The 24,054-nt window shown below is 38.1% G+C and overlaps 2 protein-coding genes across 2 annotated transcripts in view; both read left to right on the top strand.

Moving 5' to 3' along the window:
• The first annotated feature begins 9,942 nt into the window (after positions 1-9,942).
• LOC130055045 (uncharacterized) lies at positions 9,943-10,590 on the top strand. The gene has a single exon (XM_056166216.1). The coding sequence runs from the start codon at positions 9,943-9,945 to the stop codon at positions 10,588-10,590; it is 648 nt and encodes a 215-aa protein (XP_056022191.1).
• Positions 10,591-11,586: 996 nt separating this feature from the next.
• LOC125649772 (L-asparaginase-like) overlaps positions 11,587-24,054 on the top strand; it is a 47,642-nt gene continuing 35,174 nt past the window's right edge. The window contains exons 1-2 of the mRNA XM_048877518.2: positions 11,587-11,766; positions 17,425-17,542. Of these exons, the coding sequence (XP_048733475.2) occupies positions 11,613-11,766; positions 17,425-17,542 (272 nt within the window). The 5' untranslated portion in view covers positions 11,587-11,612. The remainder of the gene's footprint in view (positions 11,767-17,424; positions 17,543-24,054) is intronic.

The raw sequence follows: 24,054 nt of genomic DNA, 5'->3' as shown, positions 1-24,054 counted from the left end.
ATTTGTAATATTATCTATCTGTTATTGTAGGTCAATGCCTTTATTTTCTACTGAATAAATTAATAAAACCAACATCTGCCTTCCTGCTCGGTTACATATATAAAGAAAATCTTTCAAAATCTTCTCACGAACCACTGGGCCAAAAGGGTGGAGATTTACCTCGAAGCTTCCTGATACAGAGTAAATTCAACTTTGTCCAGATCATAGCCCCCAGGGGTAGGGTGGGGCCACAATAGAGAATCAACGTTTTACATGCAGATATATAGAAAAATCTTCTCCAGAATCACTGGGTCAATTTCAATCAAACTTAGAATAAATCACCCTTAGGTGAGGAAATTTAAGTATGTTGAAATGAAGGGTCACGCCCTCTTCAAAGGGGATATAATCACAAAAATGCAAAAAATATGGTGGGGGCATTTAACAATGCCCTTCTCAATAACCGCTAGCCCAGTCATGACCCCTAGGGATAGGGTGGGGCCACAATAGGGAATCTAAGTTTTACATGGGAATACATGTATATATGGGAAAATCTTTAAAAATCTTCTTCTCAAGAACTACCAGGCCATAAGAATGGAGATATAAGTGAAATCCCCCTGATATAGAGTAGATTCAAATTTGTTCAGATCATGGACCCCGAGGGTTGGGTGGGGTCACATTAGGGGGTCAAAGTTTCACATGCTAATATATAGGAAATCTTCTTCTCTAGCAATTGGGCCAATTTCAATCAAACTTGATACAAATCATTCTAAGGTGAAGATGATTTAAGTTTGTTCAAATGAAGGGCCATGTCCCCTTCAAAGGGGAGGTAATCACAAAAATTCAAAAATAGGGTTGGGTCATATAAAAATATGCGTCCCAAGAACCACTGGGCCAGAAAACTGAAAGAAGCGGGAATTTTCCCTAATCGGAGCCCTGTGCCAACATTCGTGACGTAGAACTGACCTTCATTCATATTTATACTCATTGCGCATTTGCCATTTAAATATCTGAAGGATTCCCCAGTACTATGGACAAGTGTAATACATTTTATGTGTCAATACATTATACATGTAGTCTAAACATAATTTTTGAAATCGTGAAAATTAAATTGTCTTCTTTTTTCCTGAGTATCAGCTACAATGTATACGGTTACATGTTACGAGTGATATTTAATATTCTATACTACTACAGTCCAAAAGCTCTTATACTCGTATGTTTTATTTTCTACAACCAACAATTGGCAACTGTACATGACTCTGGCCACAAAACAATATATGGTAAGTTTAATACGCATTAATAAAATTCAACATTATTCAAAGTACATGCACCTGTAAAATTTGATTCAACATAGGAATTTGTTACTGGAATACATATATAATCTCAAACTGTTTAACGGTTATTTACCTCGTTTGGCCTTAAAGTTTTTCTCCAAAGCTTTGCAAAGTTCACAACGATTTTTCGTAAAAGGCACCATGCCTTTGTCAACAACTTTCATTCAGAAAAACATACAAGTTCTCGCTAGCAGCCTTGACTATTAAAACACAGGTATTGCATGCTGTATTCGGCGTGTTTGTTGAGAGTCTTATTCACGAACTAAACAGTGTCCAGGTTGGAAGCTTAAATTTCAAACTCGGAACACGGTAATAAACATAGATTTGATATGAAACATTTATAAAAACTAGAAGCTTGTTTCAATTAATAAGAAGAAAGATCTAGATGGAAAAGGAATATGAAAAAAAAAAATATGTTCGTGAGGGAGTCGAACTCTATGGCAAGCCCTTTTACTATTTATTCGAAAAATAAGATATCTCTTTAAATCAAAGAGATATCTCTTATTTTAAAGAGATATCTCTTTAAAATGAGAGATATCTCTTAATCTTAAGAGATATCTCTCCAAATAAGAGATAACTCTTTCACTTAGAGAGATATCTCGTTCCCTTAGAGAGATATCTCTTTCACTTAGAGAGATATCTCTTTCACTTAGAGAGATATCTCTTTTACTTGTAGAGATATCTCTTACACTTAAAGAGACATCTCTTTTACTGTAAGAGATATCTCTTACACTTAGAGAGATATCTCTTTCACTTTAAGAGATATCTCTTTCACTAAGAGATATATCTCTTATACTTTAAGAGATATCTCTTTCACTTAAAGGGATATAGGATCTCTCACTTAAAGAGATATCTCTTTCACTTAAGGAGATATCTCTCTAAGAATTCCTAGAGAGATATCTCTCAAAGTATGAGAGATATCTCTTTAATCATTGAAAAGGAGATATCTCTCAAAGAGAAAGAGATATCTCTTTCCAATATTTTTATTAGTTTGAATACTTAAGGAATTCTCCCTAAAACGGAAGCCCGCCAAAGCAAATCTTACCATGATGGCTTGGGTGTTGCTAAAACGCGGAACGGAAAATGGAACGGAAGACGGAACGGAACGGAACATATATTATGCAATAATGTTATGAGAAGACCAACATTTTGCAAAATCAAAAGGCTTATTATGAACAAGGGATGCAGAAATTACAGAGAGAACAGGAAGTAATCCTCAGAATCCAGTAAATGCGAAATTTTAAGATAAAGTTGTTTTATTGCTTGTAAACAATTCCCAAATTGTTGATTTTAATCAAAATGAATCACCCCCCTCCCGATTTTTACCGCTATCTTATCTACATTAATCATTCGAATTCTTAAATTCCGTTCCACGTTTTAGCAATACCCTGATGGCTGCAATCCCGAGGGAAAAGTTTGCTTTTACCGCATGTGAAATGTATACATGTACAGGTAACAAAAAACAAAGACAATAAATTGATGAAATATACAAGCTAGACTAGATTTCGCCTCTCGGCAACTTGACATTGTTACCCCCAACAACCTCTTCAACCTTTCCCGCCATTTGTAAACTAGAAGTATTTTGCTTGGTTAAAAAATAGAGTTACATCATTTCAATGACAATGCAACAGGGAGAAGTCATTATGATCACCGGGGAAAAAATCTAAAGAGATATCTCTCTAGGTTAAAGAGATATCTCTTTTTGAAAATTTAAAGAGACATCTCTCTAACTTTAAAAAGATATATCTCTTTTTACACCGATAGAGAGATATCTCTTTACAATAGAGAGATATCTCTTTCTCTTTGAGAGATATCTCTCTAGCTTTGAGAGATATCTCTCAAATCTCTCAGAGAAAGAGATATCTCTCAAGCGTAAAGAGATAGCTCATTTGGTTAAAGAGATATCTCCCTAGCGTAAAAGATATCTCTCCAGCTTACAGAGATATCTCTTTAACCAATAGAGATATCGCTCTTATTTAAAGAGATATCTTATTTTACGAATAAATAGTAAAAGGGCTTGCCATAGAACTCGGTCGTTTTAAAAATAGAAAACATCTTTACATTTATGAGTCGACGACCTTATCCACTGGACCACGCAGTAGACCATTCATTACAGAGGAAAATTAACGTACAGGTAAAGTTGAAAATAATACTAGTGAAATCGTTTCGTTTTTTTTTTTTAATTTTACAAAAAAAATGCCCTCATGAAACAAAATTTCAAAACGACAGTTTTTTAGAGGAAAACTCGAAGAACATGCTCATGCTAAATTTATTTTGTTTCACAGAGGCAGTTTTTCTAAAATTCGGGGATACCCCTCCATTTTAACGCTAAAAAGCATATAAGTCGCTTATTGTTTGATTTAAACTCGAAATATTTTGGCTAATGTTGTCAATACACGTCTTTTAAACTTATTTTCAAAAATTATTGAATTAAGACATACGTTCCAATTGGTTTTGTCATATATTTAAATAACTTAGATTTTTCGATCTTTCATGCAACACCTCTAGGGAAATTAACATGAGACGTGCAATACCTTCTTTAATTGAAAGCTTCCTAACAAAGTGGAGAGTCAAGTTTGTAAAAATCAGGACCCCTGGGGTTTGAATTATTGTGGGGCCACAATAGGAATCAAAGTTATACATGCGAGTGTGTATGGAACCAAACTTGGCACAAAGCACCTTTAGATGAAATATTAATATGGAATGTCATATCCATTTACAAAGGCTTGTGGTGATTAATGAATTTGTAGTCAAGTTTGATAATTACGTTTGTTTAGGCGTTATCTTTGAAAAAAAAAAAAATTCTGAACCAACCTTGTCTATGGCTAGGAATTTTCTGCTGTTCAGGTGAGCGATGTGACCCATGGGCCTCTTGTTGGTACATGTACCTACTTGAAGGGTTTTATTTTCATTCTCGTGTGTTATACATCGTCGTCGTGTGTTACAAAGACGCGTATGTGAAGCGACGACTGGCCATACTTTTGAATGTCGAAATTACCAACTTTTGAATGAATATTCATAATCTTCCCCCATTAAATATGATTTTTCTAAACTTTCGGGTGTTTAAATATGATATACCAAGGTACATTTTTCCGTTAAGATACATTTTGTTGCAATTAGTTCTCAATAATTTTCTATTTCTACTGGATTTAGCATGTCTGAATTAAGTACAACACCAAACTCCTGACTTCGGTTCATTCATTTATTTTTCGGTGCAATATGGTCTATACATACATTTAAAAATCGGCCCTATAACAGATAAACACACATAAATACCATTTCATATTAATATAGTATACATAATATCATGCATAAATTATCAGTACAATGAAACGATTGACATTAAGAGTTTTGTCCCCTAATCTAGATAATCTAAATATATACATGTACATTATGCTTACATCTTACGATATCTTATTATAAGCACATTACAACTAATAGATCTCATGATATGTATAGGCCTAACAAGCAGTGTATTCAATTGTCTCTCTGTGTAACAGGAGGGGAGAAATTGCAACAGACCAGACCGGGATTCGAACCCGGGTCCCCTGAATCTCTAGTCAGGTGCTCTTTCCCAACTGAGCTATCTGGCCACCGTCGATCGAACCAGGCTGACCGCTACATCCCTCCCTCCTTAAATGTCTTCACACCTGAAGATATCAACCCAAGATCTTTATCTCCTGACAGGCATTTTTACTTGTCAGTTCCAGGGGCAGCTGGTGTACGGCACCAAATGTAACAGGAAGGGATAAAACGCAACGGACCAGACCGGGATTTGACTGGATTTTCCCCCTTCCAGTTACAATATAATTATGTATCAGCTGGATGTTCCAGATATCAATCTATTAAAAATATCAATATAAAACAACTCAGTCACTCAACTTCTTTGATTTTGATACAAATTACAAGATTTTACTTTTATTTGATAGTTTAAAACTTCCCCTCTTCTTTCAAGGTGAAATTAACGATACAGACATGTTAATAACTAAAGCACCTGTCCAATTTGTACTCTAAGGTATGAAATATCTTCAAGATATGTCTCTTTTAGCATACTAGGTCTTTGTGAACTTAGAATATAACTATCTCAAAATATCAAGTAAAATTACTTGAATGGTTGAACTCAGTTACAAGAACCAATGAAAGTTAAATACAAGCCCTTTAAAGTTATGGGGTAGATCTATATGTTAGAATGTGTACATTTACATAATAGTTTTTAGCTCACCTGAGCTGAAAGCTCAAGTGAGCTTTTCTGATCACCCGTATTCCGGCGTCCGTCCGTCCGTCTGTCCGTCCGTCTGTCCGTCTGTAAACTTCACATTTTCAACTTCTTCTCAACAACCACTGGGCCAATTTCAACCAAAGTTGGCACAAAACATCCTTAGGTAAAGGGAATTCTAAATTGTTAAAATAAAGGGCCAGCCCACCTTCCAAGGGGAGATAATCAAGAAAAGGTAAAAATAGGGTAGGGTCATTAAAAAATCTTCTTCTCAAGAACCACTGAGCCAGAAAAGATGAAATTTATAGATAAGCTTTATTAGGTAGTGCAGATTCTAAATTGTTAAAATCATGGCCCCCGAGGGTCGGATGGGGCCACAATAGGGGGTCAAAGTTTTACATACAAATATATAGGGAGAATCTTTAAAAATCTTCTTCTCAAGAACCACTGAGCCAGAAAAGCTGAGATTTATATGAAAGCTTCCTTATATAATACAAAGTCTACATTGTTAAAATCACGGCCTCCGGGGGTCGGATGGGGCCACAATAGGGGGTCAAAATTTTACATACTAATATATAGGGAAAATCTTTAAAAATCTTCTTCTCAAGAACCACTGAGCCAGAAAAGCTGAGATTTATATGAAAGCTTTCTTATTTAATGCAAATTCTAAATTGTTAAAATCATGGCCCCCGGGGGTCGGATGGGGCCACAATAAGGGATCAAAGTTTTACATACAAATACATAGGGAAAATCTTTAAAAATCTTCTTCTCAAGAACCATTGAGCCAGAAAAGCTGAGATTTATATGAAAGCTTCCTTATATAATGCAAATTCTAAATTGTTAAAATCATGGCCCCCGGAGGTCGGATGGGGCCACAATAGGGGGTCAAAGTTTTACATACAAATATATAGGGAAATCTTTAAAAATCTTCTTCTCAAGAACCACTGAGCCAGAAAAGCTGAGATTTATATGAAAGCTTCTTTATAAAATGCAGATTCTAAATTGTTAAAATCATGGCCCCCGGGGGGTAGGATGGGGCCACAATAGGGGATCAAAGTTTTACATACAAATATATAGGGAAAATCTTTAAAAATCTTCTTCTCAAGAACCACTTAGCCAGAAAACCTGAGATTTATATGAAAGCTTCCTTATATAATGCAAATTCTAAATTGTTAAAATCATGGCCCCCGGGGGTCGGATGGGGCCACAATAGGGGGTCAAAGTTTTACATACAAATATATAGGGAAAATCTTTTAAAATCTTCTTCTCAAGAACCACTGAGCCAGAAAAGCTAAGATTTATATGAAAGCTTCCTTATATAATGCAAATTCTAAATTGTTAAAAACATGGCCCCCGGGGGTTGGATGGGGTCACAATAAGGGGTCAAAGTTTTTTTGTTTTGTTTTTTTTGGGTTTTTTTTTTGGGGGGGGGGGTTGATATAGTGTAGATTCAAGTTCGTTAAAATCATGGACCCCGGGGATTGAATGGGGCCTCAAGGGGGGCATCAAAGTTTTACATACAAATTTATAGGAAAAATCTTTTAAAATCTTCTTCTCAAGAACCACTGAGCCAGAAAAGCTGAGATTTATATGAAAGCTTCCTGATATAGTGCAGATTATAAATTGCTAAGATCATGCCCCCCGGGGGTCGGATGGGGCCACAATAGGAGGTCAAAGTTTTACATACAAATATATAGGAAAAATCTTTAAAAATCTTCTTCTCAAGAACCATTGGGCCAAAGAAGTTCATATTTACATGAAAGCTTTCTGACATAGTGTACATTCAAGTTTGCAAAAACCATGGCCTCCAGGGGTAGGTTTGGGCCATAATAGGGACTACGGTTTTACATGCAAATAGATATGGAAAATCTTCTGATATGGACCAAGGTGACTAAGGTGAGCGATGTGGCCCATGGGCCTCTTGTTATTATAATATATTGTATATGACCAATATGAGAATAAAACTCCGCCATGGACGGTCCCAAGCCCGGATGAGAAAGGAGGAGGGTTGTGCGCAGGGCCAGCAACCCTGCCTTGTAAAAAACCAAACCCGCTACAGAAACCAACACCGAGGAACTTAGAACTGGGGAGAAAATAGACGCTACCCAGGATACTGGATCCATGACGGATGACAGCCAAAGCCGACAGGACACTGACATCCAGACGGCAGACGTTCTCACCCCTAAAGACGTATGTAGAGTTGGATGTTGGAACGTACGCACCCTCTACCAAACAGGAAGGCTAGCACAAGTCTTCAAGGAGATGGAGTTGAATAACATCGAGATGCTAGGAGTTTGCGAAACGAGGTGGACTGGAAGTGGATCCCAGAAGCTAGCTACGGGACATTCCATCATTTATTCAGGAAGGAAGGATGACCATCATAGCAGAGGAGTAGGTCTTATAACCAACAGAAGACTCAGTAGATGCATGATTGGATGGAAGCCAGTGAGTGACAGAATTCTGACTTCAAGATTTCACTCAAAGTATGCCAAGCTGACAGTCGTTATCTGCTACTCTCCTATAGAAGACTCCGAGGAGGAAGAGAAAGAGGCATTCTACGACCAACTTCAGAAGACAGTGGAAGAGACACCAGTCCACGACGTGCTTCTGTTATTAGGAGATCTCAATGCAAAAGTTGGGACAAACAACGAAGGAAAAGAACGGGTGATGGGAAAACAAGGATGTGGTATCATCAATGACAATGGAAGCAGACTTGTCAACTTCTGCGATGACAATAACCTGGTCATTGGAGGCACCATCTTCCAGCACAAGAACATCCACAAATGGACGTGGACATCGCCAGATGGACAGACCAGGAATCAGATAGACCATGTCCTGATAAACAAGAGATGGAGAGGGACACTACAAGATGTAAGAGTTTTACGGGGAGCTGATGCTGGAAGTGACCATTCTCTTATCCTGACAAAGCTGAAACTGAAGTTGAGGAAAGCCAAGAAAGGGGAACAACGATCACTGCTTCTTGATGTGCAGAAACTGAAAGATCCAGTGATAATGAGAGCATTCCAGCTGAAAGTCAGGAACAGATTCGAGGTCCTACAAGATCAACAGCAACTCGACCTAGATGACTTCAACACAGTGATGATGGAAGCAGGACAGGAGGCACTTGGGCTGAGAAGGAAGAAGAAAGAAGAATGGATATCAGCCAAGACCTGGGATATGATGGTGAGGAGAAAAGCTACGAAGAGCAAGCTTCTGTCAACTAAGTCACCAAGGCCGAAGGAGGGCTTGAAGAGAACATATTCTCAACAGGACAAAGAGGTCAAGAAGAGCGCAAAGAAGGACAAGAAGGACTACATAGAGAGGTTAGCTACTGGTGCAGAGGATGCAGCTGCTAGAAAGGATATGGGCAAATCTCTCAGCGGAGGCTTCAAGAATGCAGAAACACCAGTCAGGAAACAGGATGGGGAACTGACAAGCTGTACGGAAGAGGAGCTAACATGTTGGAAGGAACACTTTGAACGAGTGCTCAACAGAGAGGACCCATCAACAGAAGCAGAGACCAGCCCTTCGGATGAAGTCCTGGATATAAACACTGATAAACCAACACTGGAAGAGGTCACCAAAGCCATCAGGACCCTCAAAAATGGAAAAGCACCGGGATGTGACCAGGTACACGCAGAGATGCTGAAAGCAGAGGACGTGGTAACACCAAGAGTACTGACGGATATCCTGCAGAACATCTGGGAGACAGAGACAGCACCCAGCCAATGGAAAATTGGCCTGATTGTGAAGCTGCCCAAGAAAGGAGACCTGATAGACACCAACAACTGGAGGGGAATCATGCTACTGTCCATCACAAGCAAGGTCCTCTGCAGAGTCATCTTGAACAGAATAACAGACATGGTGGACCCTCTCCTACGGAATGAGCAGGCAGGGTTTCGGAGAGGAAGGTCATGCGCAGACCATATCTTCACATTGAGACAGATTATGGAGCAGAGTAACGAATGGAACGCCACAGTATATGCCAAATTCATAGACTTCGCCAAGGCATTTGACAGTATCCATCGACCTGCAATGTGGAAGATCATGGCACACTACGGAATACCAGACAAGATCATATCCATCATCAAGATGCTCTATCAGGACTTCCAGGCCAGAGTGATCTGTGGCACAAACCTCACGAACAGCTTCCCACTACAGACTGGAGTGAGACAGGGATGTTTACTATCTCCCCTACTTTTTGTGATGTGTATTGACTGGGTGATGAAGAAGACAACCAGTTAGAACAACAGGGGATTGCTTTGGACATTTGAAAAGTCTCTAGAAGATCTAGACTTCGCAGATGACATTGCACTCCTAGCTCACCGTTTCCAACACATCCAAGGGAAGACAACCGACTTGACAAACTACGGCAGCCAGATAGGTCTCAACATCAACGCCGGAAAGACGAAGATCATGAAAGTTAACAACAAAACAGAAAGAGAAGTGAATATTGGGAACAACATAGTAGAGGAAGTCTCAGAGTTTGTTTACATCGGTAGTAAGATCACAGCCGATGGGGATTCAACATCTGATGTAGAGAGCAGAATAGCCAAAGCAAGAGCAACCCTCGCAAGCCTGAGGAACATCTGGAAGTCAACAGCCATCAGCATCAAGACCAAGATCAGGATATTCAAGAGTAACATCATTGGAGTCCTCCTATATGGTGCCGAGTCGTGGAAAGTGACCAAAGGTATTGTCCACAGACTGGATGTCTTCCAGACCAAATGCCTACGACGGATTCTGAAGGTCTTCTGGCCCAACACCATCAGCAACAAAGATCTATATCAGAGAACGTCAACATCACCAATATCTGAGATGATCAAGATGAGACGATGGAAATGGATCGGACATGTCCACAGGATGGGAGCAACATCAATCCCAAAGATCGCCATGAGATGGACACTAGCAGGAAAGAGAAATAGAAGGAGATCAAAGGAAACATGGCGGCGATCAGTAGAGAAAGAGATGAAGGAGTGTGGATGGACTTGGGGCCGGATTCAGAACATGGCAGCAGACAGACAGAGATGGCGATCCTCAGTGAAGGCCTTATGTACTTCCTAGCACGAAGAGGATTAAGTAAGTAAAGTAATATGAGAATAAAAACACACTACAGTGTAAAACAGTCAGCTGTACTTTATTGGGGTAATTGCTCTGTGTAGCATGATAATACAGTTAGACATGGTTACAGAAACCACGTTTATAACGAATTCACACTTAACAATGAAGTATTAAAACATAATGAACTCATTGAATGTAACGAATCAAAATCGTTTGTACTTCGCATTTTACTATTTAAGCGCGTTTGACTATAGTCCTAGAACAGACAATACTGGCATACTGCAAGCGGTTAACTTTCTGTCTGAGTATGTGAAAGAACTAAGAATTGAGTGTTTTACATGATATTCATCTTTATTAATTTTCAAAGACATACAGTTTGTTAATAAATTACAAATACTATGATTTTTTTTTTTCATCTTCAAACTTATTATTTGTAGATCTAGTTAGATGACTTCAATGAGTGACCACCCTGTCACCGTCAGATAAAACTTTAACAGGGCCAGGCACGGTAAATATCAAAATCATAAAAAAGACAGGAAAGCGTCAGATATTTCGGACTAATCCGGGTAATGAGTTAATTAACTAGGTCATATAACCGTGATCGATTGGCAGTCGGACGGTGAAGTCTCTTAACTGCAATAATGTAACCTTTTCCATTTTTGTTAATTGGAAAGGGCTACATTATTGCAGCTACAAAGTCCTCCGCCACTAATAATCACAGTTTTTGAGCATATTGTATAATTGTATAGAACAGCACAAAAAAGTAATGATCGAGTTGTTTTGTTGGGTGCTTTAAAATCAGTTAGGCCTAATATTGAAATTCCAAGAAAAATTATGATGCTCTCTAACCTCTATGAAATTTCTCACGACGGCCCTGTATCCTCTGCGTTTTTCAATGTATCATTTATATAATTTACTGAGGCCTGCGCCTTTTAAAAAGGCCAATTTGAAATCCCCGCGGATAATTGTAGGAACTCTTCTGCAAGGAGGCGAGAAAAGCTGTTTATGCTAAACAGACGTCCGCAATGGGAGACACGGCAGAAGATACGAAACATGTTTCGCAAAAGCGACCGTTACTTACGAAGTCTCTGATGGATTCTGCTGAACCAGAGCCAACATCAAGGGTCCTAGTTATCTATACGGGTGGAACAATTGGAATGAAAACCAATGACAATGGAGGTTTGCAGAAAACTATTACATTGTTGATTGACCTCAAGCTCATAGCATTTGCAGTTGCATCACTAAGTAACATGTTGGGAACTGGTCATCTTCTTTGTCTGTACTTAAAGAAACATAAAAGATACAATTAGCTGATTTTTAATGTTCGTAAGATGTACTGTACATGTATGCAGATTCAGCCATCCGAACTTGTTGACTTTTTGGCCATATTCCAATCACCAGCATTAGCTTACTAATGTAAGCCATCGAAATCTCTCAAACGATACTGCGATGTATACAACTTTAGATAAGGTTTTAAACAAGCTATATTTACTAAATTGAAGTATCGGAGATCAAGGAAGTATTTGAATATATTCAGAGCTTTATCGAGGTTCTTTTTTATTACCAGTAAACTTTGTAAAGGGTACCTTAAATTTCCTCTTTTCACAGAAAATAAACATTTCCCTTTAAAAGGTAAATTTTTTCCATCAGTTGTAGAAACCTCCTAAACAGGAGAAATTCCCTACATCAAACTATATAAATTTTCACAGAAATCCTTATTTATTTGAATGTATTTTTATGCCCCCCTTTGAAAAAGAGGGGGCATATTGTTTTGCACCTGTCGGTCGGTCGGTCTGTAGACCATGTGTTGTCCGCTCAATATCTTGAGAACCATTCACTTGATGATAATGATATTTCATATGTGGCTTAGTTATGAGTAGAAGAGGATCCCTATTGTTTTTCAGGTCAAAAGGTCAAAGGTCAAGGGTCAATCTACTCTGGACATAGGAATATAATATCCGCTCAATATCTTGAGAACTCTCTGCTTGAAAGACATCAAACTTGGCACACTGGTACATCCTAAGGAGTAGATGACCCCTATTGATTTTGAGGTCATATGGTCAAAGGTCAAGGGTCAAACTGGGCATAGGAATATACTGATCATTCAATATCTAGAGACCCTTTGCTTGACAGACATCAAACTTGGTACGCCAGTACATCTTCAGAAGAAGATGACCCCCATCGATTTTGAGGTCACATGGTCAAAGGTCAAGGGTCAAACTTGACATGGGAATATACTGTCTGCTCAGTATCTTGAGAACCCTTTTCTTGACAGACGTCAAACTTGGTACACTGATACGACTTCAGGAGAAGACAACCACTATTGATTTTGAGGTCACATGGTCAAAGGTCAAGGGTCACACTAGACAGGAATATACTGTCCGTTCAATATTTTGAGAACCTTTCGCTTGACAGACATCAAACTTGGTACACTGGTACATCTTCAGGAGAAAATTACCCCTATTTATTTTGAGGTCACATGTTTAAAGGTCAAGGGTCAAACTGGACATAGGAATATACTGTCCGTTCAATATCTTGAGAACCCTTTGCTTGACAGACATCAAACGTGGTACACTGGTATGTCTTCAGGAGAAGACGACCCCTATTGATTTTCAGATCACATAGTCAAAGGTCAAGGGTCAAACTGGACATTGGAATATACTGTCTGCTCCATATCTTGAGAACCCTTTGCTTGACAGACATGAAACTTGGTACACTGGTACATCTTCAAAAGAAGATGACACCTATTGATTTTGAGGTCGCATGGTCAAAGGTCAAGGGTTAAACTGTACATAGGAATATACTGTCCGCTCAATATCTTGAGAACCCTTTGCTTGACAGACATCAAACTTGGTACACTGGTACATCTTCAGGAGTTGATGACCCCTATTGATTTTTAGGTCACATGGTCAATCCACTCTTGACATAGGAAGATATTGTCTGCTCAATATTTTGAATTGATGATACTGCTCTCAATTAAATGATGTGTGTGTGTATAACCCTTTTCAATTTTGCACCATGGGGGCATATGTGTTTTACAAACATCTCTTGTTATTATCCACTTGCAATTCATTGTGAGATGGGATATATACATGTAGTAATGAGACCGTCCGTGTGTGGGTGAGTATTAGTGTTAAACACGACTCTGATTTTATGCACAAGTACTCTGAAGTTGATATTACAAGATACCAGAGTTCCTCATCGACAATATTTTCATAGTCTCTGGCTGAAAAACAACACTAAAATCCTGATCACTTAAAGAATAAACAAATATATTACAAAACACACAATAAACAACAAATACTGACAGAAATCCTCTGGGTAGTCAAAACATGACCTTGCTCGTTCAAATTCCCTAACTAAGAAAGAGATTCATGGTTTCCGCTTCTGGTAAAAAGGGAGCGGACCCCCTGGCAATTCGCCCCTTAGTATCGTAATTTAAATACCCAATTTCACTACACCTCCCTCCCCCCCCCCCCCCCCCCCCATTTTGAGGAGGAATGTCCCAATTCTGAAATAAAAACTCCCTGATAGAGAGTCATCTGAACAACTAATACGATTACCCCCAAACCCCTCTCTGGCCAGTATTGAAAACCACACATTAAAATGTTACACAGAGCAAATTAATTCTATAATGGACATACATAAATTTTACCCTAAAATGAGCTAAATTTTAACAGTTTAAAATATGTTCATACAGAATGTTAATTACACAGAACATTATAGGAAATCCACAAACAGGAAATTCTCATCACAGAGTCCCATGGAATATCACACATTATAGGAAATCCACAAACAGGAAATTCTCATCACAGAGTCCCATGGAATATCACACATTATAGGAAATCCACAAACAGGAAATTCTCATCACAGAGTCCCATGGAATATCACACATTATAGGAAATCCACAAACAGGAAATTCTCATCACAGAGTCCCATGGAATATCACACATTATAGGAAATCCACAAACAGGAAATTCTCATCACAGAGTCCCATGGAATATCACACATGGTCGTAAACTTTGCCACACGAACACGTCACAGAACAAGTATCATCTTGGACATTGGACATGGCACACCACACCAGAGGACATCACAACTTCCAGGTCAGAAGATTAAGAAACACCACAAGGAAATACCCCCCTGCCCCAATAACGGCTGGTTACTGCAGACTAGGCTATCCTTCCCCTGCATTTCGCAGCCTGGTGAGCATGGAGGAGTTTACACCCCTCACATAACTCTTAACTTTCTTTCATACCCCTTTGCGATGACCGAACCTGGGTTGTCCCTTGTGCATTGTCAGTTGAACCTGGGCTGCATAGCCATCACTCCATGACCAATGGGAACTCACAAAGCCACTAGCAATAAACTCCTCCCATTTTCATTTCGTAGAAGTTTATCTGGTGGGAGCCTCTCAGTCCTAAAGAGAATACTCCTATCCCACCAAACCAAACCAGACAGACATCCCCAGTAGATCCATGCAGACACAGCATAACCACCATCTGGCCAGCACACTGTGGTACATTTATCAGGGGCCTTGGGGACAGACTTCTTCATAGAACTGATAGGTCTCTGCTTCAACCATGACTGGGGCTTCTGTAATGATTAGACTTACCCTTGGCAACAGCTTATAGCACCACCATTGAAGCCAGTATGCTTTCACTCTCGCATGGAATACCCACAAAGACTTCATCAAAAACCTCAGTGCATGTATTGATCTTAACCTGGAACAATCCAGACTTGCGAACACGACTTGACTGCATCTTCGCCCCCAGACTCGTCCTCAGCATTTAAAACTGGCCATCCACTGGATGCCAGACCAGAGCCTATGCTACCTCCATACACCGCTGTCCAGCTCTAGTGGTCTGACCATTCCAACCAAACTGAGCTGAAAGACAGGAGATGCCTATCACACCAGACAAGCTCCAGACCATGCTAAACTAATGCTCCCAGACCTCTTACTTGTGTTTCAGACACTTTATTCTTTGTCTCTGAATTATGTTAGGTTTGGAACCCAATGTACCCCCAAATGGTATATCTGCAGTATATTGAGAGCTGCAAATGGAACACACTAAATTCCTTACCTTTTCGCCTTCCTTCTTCTTCGTCTGCTGTCAACAGCTGGAGCAATCACTCTTTATATAGCAATTGTCAGCATCTGTCTGGATCACATAAACGTTTATTGATATAAGCACAAAAGCGTTTAATTGATATTGAAGTTGCATACTTGCATCTCAATCACGGTAATTTCTACTACACTAGGAACTGCTGCTCAGGTGAGCGATGTGGCCCATGGACCGCTTCTTTCTTCTCAACTCTTGGCTTTAAACAATTTGCCATACAGCAGTAATAAGGAGGGAATTAAGCCTCTACCATTCATGTCTTTAGGTCAGGGACTTTAATACTGGGGCACAGCTCTATGGTTCATGTAGTGAATATGTCATCTTTCTTTTAAATTCTTCTGAATCCTGAGGATAGGGCTAAACTGAACATCTAGCACAGAGACTGTGTGGATATAATGAAGGCATCCCTAGGTCAAGAGTTCAGACCAGAGGATAGGGCTAAACTGAACATCTAGGACAGAGACTGTGGATATTTTTTTTTTTTTATATAATTTATTTATTTTTTTGGTTTCATACAATACATCAAACACTTACACAAACATACCTTTCATACATGCATACATCTCTCTGTGGTTTAGGTTACTTGCTGTACAATAGTGAAAGTAATAATAATAACAATAATACATGTACTAAAAATAATGATAAGTACATGTAGTAATAATTAATCAATTGCAAAAATATTTTCCCACTTCATCCATATTTTATCAAAGTTATGTATTTTAAATGCTTGAATTGCAGCATATTTCTCTACATGATATTTAAACTTTAAGTGACATAGTAATCCAACAAGATTTGGTTCTTTATTCTGCATTAAACAGATAAATATGTATTGTTTAGCATATAGAATTATAAAGTTTATTGCTTGTGGATATAATGAAGGCATCCCTAGGTCAAGAGTTCAGACGGGAGGATAGGGCTATATGAATGACTTCTTGAAAAAAAAAACCCAAAATTTTGAAGAATTTTATCCTTTACTCCTGAATACAGAGCAAACATTAAATGAAGTTCATAGCAATAACGACTGAGAACAAGGTAGTGTATATTGGAATCGCCATGTCTGTGTATTTCCCTGTCTTATCTACAGTCCTTCCCTTCCACTTTTCCTGTGGGTGACTGTTGTAATAAAGAAACATTGAAAGCTCATTCTTGGCACAAAGGTACTTATGAGCAGATCACATGTAATGATCACAAAATATGAAGTCCATTCTGTTCACCAGATTTGAAAGATGCATTCATTGCACCACCAACAAGCAATACTTTCCATTTATATGCATGTAATGTTTTTGTGTGTGATACTCAGATACCCGTGGGCCTCATGTAGGAATTTTTCAAGTGTTCATTCAAGTTGTCTGAGATTTATTATTATGAAATTATTATTTAGGGGTGCAGCAAAAACTGCCCAAAACAGCTAAAATTTACTAAATTGACCTGACTGTAAACCTGTTACATTAGAATTAACATGTGGTCAACTAAAGAATCACCCATTTAAAAAAAAACCGGAACAGTTGTATTGTTTAAAATATTTACATTATCACCAATATATTTTTGTATGACGTGCAAATCAAATTTAGTGTGTATTGGGAGACGCTTGTACGTATTTACTCATTTTTTAATAGAAAGATTTATTGTTGTCAGGTAAAATATTTGCAAATGTAGTCATTTACTCCTCTATATAGTCCTATACAATTTTTAAAAAAAAATCTATTTTTTCCAGTGTATGAGCCAAAGGAGGACTTCCTTGTAAACAAGTTAAGAACACTCCCAATGTTCCATGACAAGACATATGCTGATGAAAATTTTGGGGAGGATGAAGAGGAATTTCTAGTCATGCCGTATGTATTTTGTCATTTTTAACAATTGAAATTTGTAACATCAGACTTCGGCATCACTACAGATAAACACATACAAGTATGGAAAGCCAACAATGTCTAAATTCTAATTCTATCACTAACTGTGTATTTTTAAAGTTTACGCAATAAACCATTTATTCAATGTAAATGTAAAAATGTTACATAAATGTAGAAATGTTAAATGTAACTTGACAATTGCAGTACTTATTAGTGCAATGTCGATCCAGTGGGTTGTAATAACGGTGTAAATGTTGTTACGCAATGCATTATTCATTCAATGTTTAAATGGAAATGCATATTCAAAACTTTTATTATATAATTTGTTCTTTGATAAGTATAAATACAAACCTTGTTTTGAGGTATAAGTAAATCCATTAAAAGTTTTGACGCCAGGGCGGGGCCAAACTGGTTATATAGTGTTTATGTGTAAAACACTTAAATAACATCTTCTTTAGTGCTATTGATACTAAATTGAAACTAAATGGATATTTAGAAAGAACAGGTAGTCATTTACCAAAATTGTAAATTTGATGATCCCAGGGCTAGGGGTTTTGGTATCAGGGTGGGGCCAAAATGGTCAGTTTTTACTAACTTCTTCTTGATAACTATCATTCCAATTCTTTTCAAATTTGGTATGAAGCATCTTTGGAACAAGGAAGACATAAATTGTAAATTTCAGGATTCCTGCACCCCTGGGACCTTAGAGCCGGGGCAAAAACTGCCCAAAATTGACCAATTTTCAAAAATCTTTTTCTCTAAAACTGCACATGTTTAAGAAAAACTAAATGCATTAAGATGTAAAGCAGGAAAGCTTCTACCAAAATTGTAAATTTATGATCCTCCGGCAGGGCTCGAAATTAACATATGCCCGTCAGTCTGTCACTGGCTAAAAGTCTGGCGGACTGACCGACATTTGTTTTAGTCAGTCCGATGGGACTGGTTAATTTTCTAAAGCATCATTTTGGAAAATATACTTAATATGAAATTTTATACACATTTGGCATGCTTCGATCTGTAGATATCAGACGAATCAGAATTTTTTTATTCTGATTCGTAAGTATAGATCCCATATTTGAGTGTTACAATATTGTCTGAGGCATATTGAGTTGAATTTCATTTTAATAACATCAACGAAATATGTTTAATTATTTCTGGAAAACTCTGTATTGGACTGGTAAATTTTTCTGCGGACTGGTTGAAATTATACCCCATCAGTCTGGCTGGACTGGTGACATAAAAAGTTAGCTTCAAGCCTTGTCAGGGTAGGGGTTTTGACCCCAGGGTAGGTCCAAACTTAGTATATAGTGTTTATGTGTAAGTTTGCTGATACTGTATAAATTCTAAATGCATACTAAGGAATAGCAGAAAAAGATGTACAAAAAATGTTGAATTTCACAACCCAAGGTTTTGAATCTAGGATGGGTCCAAATTAGTCATATCTTTTAATGTTTTAATGTTAATACACCTATTATATTATGTAAAGCCTTTCATCAGTGTATGCACTTATGAGGGCATTGAAGTTGTAAGAACACATCTTGTTTTATACTTTAAATTTGCTAAATGTTAGTATTTAGCCTAGATATTCAGAACAGGAAATTTTTTCTAGATTTCATAGCCCTTGGGAGTAGTGATAATTTTTCGCTAGTACTCACAGGGCTCACACTGGACCAAAATTTTGTGTCGCAACCTGGCGCGCGTGCATCGACTCATACACGTTTACTGTAGATCTATATTTCATGTATATTATTCAAGAGGCATATACAACATATCATATCTCTGATTATTCTTACACAATGTATACAACATAGCTTTGTTTAGCTTTTATCACAAATCACTATAATTATTAGGATATTGTGAAAATCGATTGTATTTCAGCAGATTGCTTTTTAGTCAGTCTGATGACATTGCAGCACAATCATGGTTTTATTTCTAAATATTGTTTTTGGCTAAGTTGACTCAATTCTATTTCATACCAGAAAAAAATAGGAGTATTTCATAGCATATAAACTGGCTATATTAAATAAAGACAAGAAATGAGTTTCTTAATGTTTATTAATCATTTTAGTAGTGTAAATGACATATATTACTCATTAAATTTGCAGTCTAGAAAAAGTCACTGATGACAAAGTTACTGAAAATTAATTACTGTAATACATAACACATGATCATAGTTTCACATCACATTTTCACCGAAGAATCCTGTTTTCATCTTGAAATCCAGAGTGACAAAGTGGTCCTTTGGTGAATCTCATCATGTAGAGGAGAAGGGACTTCATGAAGTCTGAAACAAATTTTAAATGGCGTAAGATGAAGTCAAAAGATGACAGGATAGCAATTTCAGAAGAACCTACTGTTTTTAGCTCACCTGAGCTGAAAGCTCAAGTGAGCTCTTCTGATCACCCGTATTCCGGCGTCCGTCCGTCTGTCCGTCTGTAAACTTTTCACATTTTCAACTTCTTCTCAACAACCACTGGGCCAATTTCAACCAAAGTTGGCACAAAACATCCTTAGGTAAAGGGAATTCTAAATTGTTAAAATAAAGGGCCAGGCCACCTTCCAAGGGGGAGATAATCAAGAAAAGGTAAAAATAGGTTAGGGTCATTAAAACATCTTCTTCTCAAGAACCACTGGGCCAGAAAAGATGAAATTTATATGAAAGCTTCCTTATATAATTCAGATTCTAAATTGTTAAAATCATGGCCCCCGGGGGTCAGATGGGGCCACAATAGGGGATCAAAGTTTTACATACAAATATATAGGAAAAATCTTTAAAAATCTTCTTCTCAAGAACCACTGAGCCAGAAAAGCTGAGATTTATATGAAAGCTTCCTTATATAATGCAGATTTTAAATTGTTAAAATCATGGCCCCCGGGGGTCGGATGGGGCCACAATAGGGGACCAAAGTTTTACATACAAATATATAGGAAAAATCTTTAAAAATCTTCTTCTCAAGAACCACTGAGCCGGAAAAGCTGAGATTTATATGAAAGCTTCCTTATATAATGCAGATTCTAAATTGTTAAAATCATGGCTCCCGGGGGTCGGATGGGGCCACAATAGGGGGTCAAAGTTTTACATACAAATATATAGGAAAAATCTTTAAAAATCTTCTTCTCAAGAACCACTGAGCCAGAAAAGCTGAGATTTATATGAAAGCTTCCTGATATAGTACAGATTCTAAATTGTTAAAATCATGGCCCCTGGGGGTCGGATGGGGCCACAATAGGGGATCAAAGTTTTACATACAAATATATAGGGAAAATCTTTAAAAATCTTCTTCCCAAGAACCACTGAGCCAGAAAAGCTGAAATTTATATGAAAGCTTCCTGATATAGTACAGATTCTAAATTGTTAAAATCATGGCCCCTGGGGGTCGGATGGGGCCACAATAGGGGGTAAAAGTTTTTGTTTGTTTTTTTGTTGTTGTTGTTTTTTTTGGTTTTTTTTTTGTTGTTGTTGATATAGTGCAGATTCAAGTTTGTTAAAATCATGGACCCCGGGGATTGGATGGGGCCTCAAGGGGGGCCTCAAAGTTTTACATACAAATTTATAGGAAAAATCTTTTAAAATCTTCTTCTCAAGAACTACTGAGCCAGAAAAGCTGAGGTTTATATGAAAGCTTCCTGATATAGTGCAGATTATAAATTGTTAAGATCATGGCCCCCGGGGGTCGGATGGGGCCACAATAGGGGATCAAAGTTTTACATACAAATATATAGGAAAAATCTTTAAAAATCTTCTTCCCAGAACCACTAAGCCAGAAAAGCTGAGATTTATATGAAAGCTTTCTGATATAGTGCAGATTCAGGTTTGTTAAAATCATGCCCCCCCCCCCTGGGGTAGGATGGGGCCACAATAGGGGATCAAAGTTTTACATACAAATATATAGGGGAAATCTTTAAAAATCTTCTTCTCAAGAACCATTGGGCGAAAGAAGTTCACATTTACATGAAAGCTTTCTGGCATAGTGTAGATTCAAGTTTGCAAAAACCATGGCCTCCAGGGGAAGGTTTGGGGCCATAATAGGGACTACGGTTTTACATGCAAATAGATATGGAAAATCTTCTGATATGGACCGAGGTGACTCAGGTGAGCGATGTGGCCCATGGGCCTATTGTTGCGTTTCCTCATGGCCATTTTCTAAATAGATCAAACTAAAGACCTAAAGAATAATGCAATTTCCCAACATTCCTCTATTTATACACTATACTAACGTCAAATGGATTAGAAAATATAGCTGAACATTCTAGGCTAGTTTATCTTTCTAGATGAAATCGCTTTTGTACTGTGATGAACCGACAAATTAAATTTTATATATTTTTATTAACACGGAAGTATCTTCCATTGACTAGCTTGTGTGCACAATCACACGCTTTTTATTCCATCTGGTACAAAACAGGTAGCTCCCCAGTAATGACTCGGGTATCTCTATATTTACGATATGTACTGTAGGCAACTGGCACGCGCAAAGTTCATTTCATTCACACCTACCTGCACATAGAGGATCAACCCTTTGTTTTGTGTAAACTGCTAAATAAACAAGACGCCCCCAAGTCTTATTGTTCCCATGCGACAGGGTATCCACATTCTGCACAGGTAAAACAGCCCTGAGGCTGTTTGGATGCCAACAGCTGAAATTCAAAATGGCGCGCAAATACTAAAATACGAAATGTCCGTGTCGCATTTCCGGAATTTCTGTCGCATTTTTTTCTGAAAAATCGCAAAATGCGACAAATGCGATGGGCAGCGCGAGCCCTGACTCAGGTGACCGATAAGGCCTGTGGGCCTCTTGTTCAAATCCTGCTGGGGTGGGTGGGGAGTGGGTGGTAAAGAAGGGCCTCAATTGGGGATCCGAGTATTACATAAGAATATATATTTCAAAAAGCTCATTGTCAAGGGGAGCAGGGCCAGGATTATCAATACGCAAGAATCCCCAATTTAAGTTTCTTCATATCAATATTTGGGCCACAATACAGATTCAAAGTCTAACATGAGAATGTTTTGACGAATCTTTTTTTTAGAATATGGACTATGGGGTTAGAATGGGACTAGAATCAGGGATGAAGTTCTACATGATACATGAATAGAGGACATCCATCGACAACGTTTTGTCTATTAATAACAATGATAACTTTCATTCATATGTTAATTCGATATATCCCTGTGAGCTAGAAATAAAAGACACCACAGAGTCATCTACTTCTGCTTCATACTCAGATATTTCATTGAAAGTAGACATAAATGGCAAACTGTCAACTCAACTGTATGACAAACGGGATGATTTCAGCTTCTCCATCGTCAACTTCCCATATTTATGTAGCAATATTCCATTATCACCTGCATATGGTGTTTATCTCTCTCAACTGATTCGATATGCAAGAGCGTGTTCTGCATATGGTCAGTTTTTAATTTGAGGCAAGCTACTGACAAACAAGTTGATGGTACAGGGGTTTCAACAGTCTCGATTGAAGTCAGCATTTCGCAAGTTCTATGATCGTTATATCGATTTAGTTCATCAATTAACCTATCACTGGGTCAAATGCTGTCTGATGTGTTTCATTCCGATTGTTAGGTCGTTCTTGGCACACTGATTTTGACTACGGGTTACTCTGTTTACCTGATCGGGATTTGGGGCTCACGGCGGGTATGACCGGTCGACAGGGGATGTTTACTTCTCCGAGGCACTTGATCCCACCTCTGGTGTGTCCAGGGGTCAGTGTTTGCCCAACTATCTATTTTGTATTACTTATAGGAGTTATGAGATTGATCACTGTTCGTTATCTTCACCTTTCATTCATATGTTGTGTGGATTCAAGAGGAGTTAAGTCATGAACCTGTTTGGCTCAGGTGGGTTCATAATATGGTTAAAAATTCTTCATGGAAATGAAGAGTGTATAAAACAGCAGGACCAGGTTGACTCAGGTTAGTGGTGTGGCTTATGGGCCTCTTGTTACATACAGTGTCTGTTAACTTGTTTGCTGTATAACAAAAATTAGCTGCAGGTCTGTAGCTCTCTGGGAAAATATTGAGACAGACCAGAGAGCTACAGATCCACCCCTTATAGATACCTTCGATATACAGTGCAGAAAAAAAATGTGCTTGATTGAGGCCTTATATCTTGCATCGCCATTTCAAAAATTTAATATGAAAAAATTCATAACAAAAATTGTTCCACTATACTTGTGTCCAAACTTATCTTCAAATATTCGTTAATTAAAGCCCTATACAACCCGAAAACTCACTGCTTCAAATTATTTCGTTTGTTGATGTAGACACGTAAAGTAGCCAGTCAAAACTATCTAGCAGTGATATATGCAGTCATAGACAAGAGTTTAAACCATTTATCTTTCATTTCTACCTGTCATGCATGAGGTCATAAAAGTTCAAACCATTTATCTTACATTTCTACCAGTCATGCATGAGGTCATAAGAGTTCAAACCATTTATCTAACATTTCTAATAGTCAGACAAAAGTTCAAACCATTTATCTTAC

This window comes from Ostrea edulis, chromosome 5 (assembly GCF_947568905.1).
Source record: "Ostrea edulis chromosome 5, xbOstEdul1.1, whole genome shotgun sequence".
NCBI classification, from domain to species: domain Eukaryota; kingdom Metazoa; phylum Mollusca; class Bivalvia; order Ostreida; family Ostreidae; genus Ostrea; species Ostrea edulis.
Note: the sequence above shows the minus strand (reverse complement) of the source record. Positions and strands in the feature narration are given on the sequence as shown.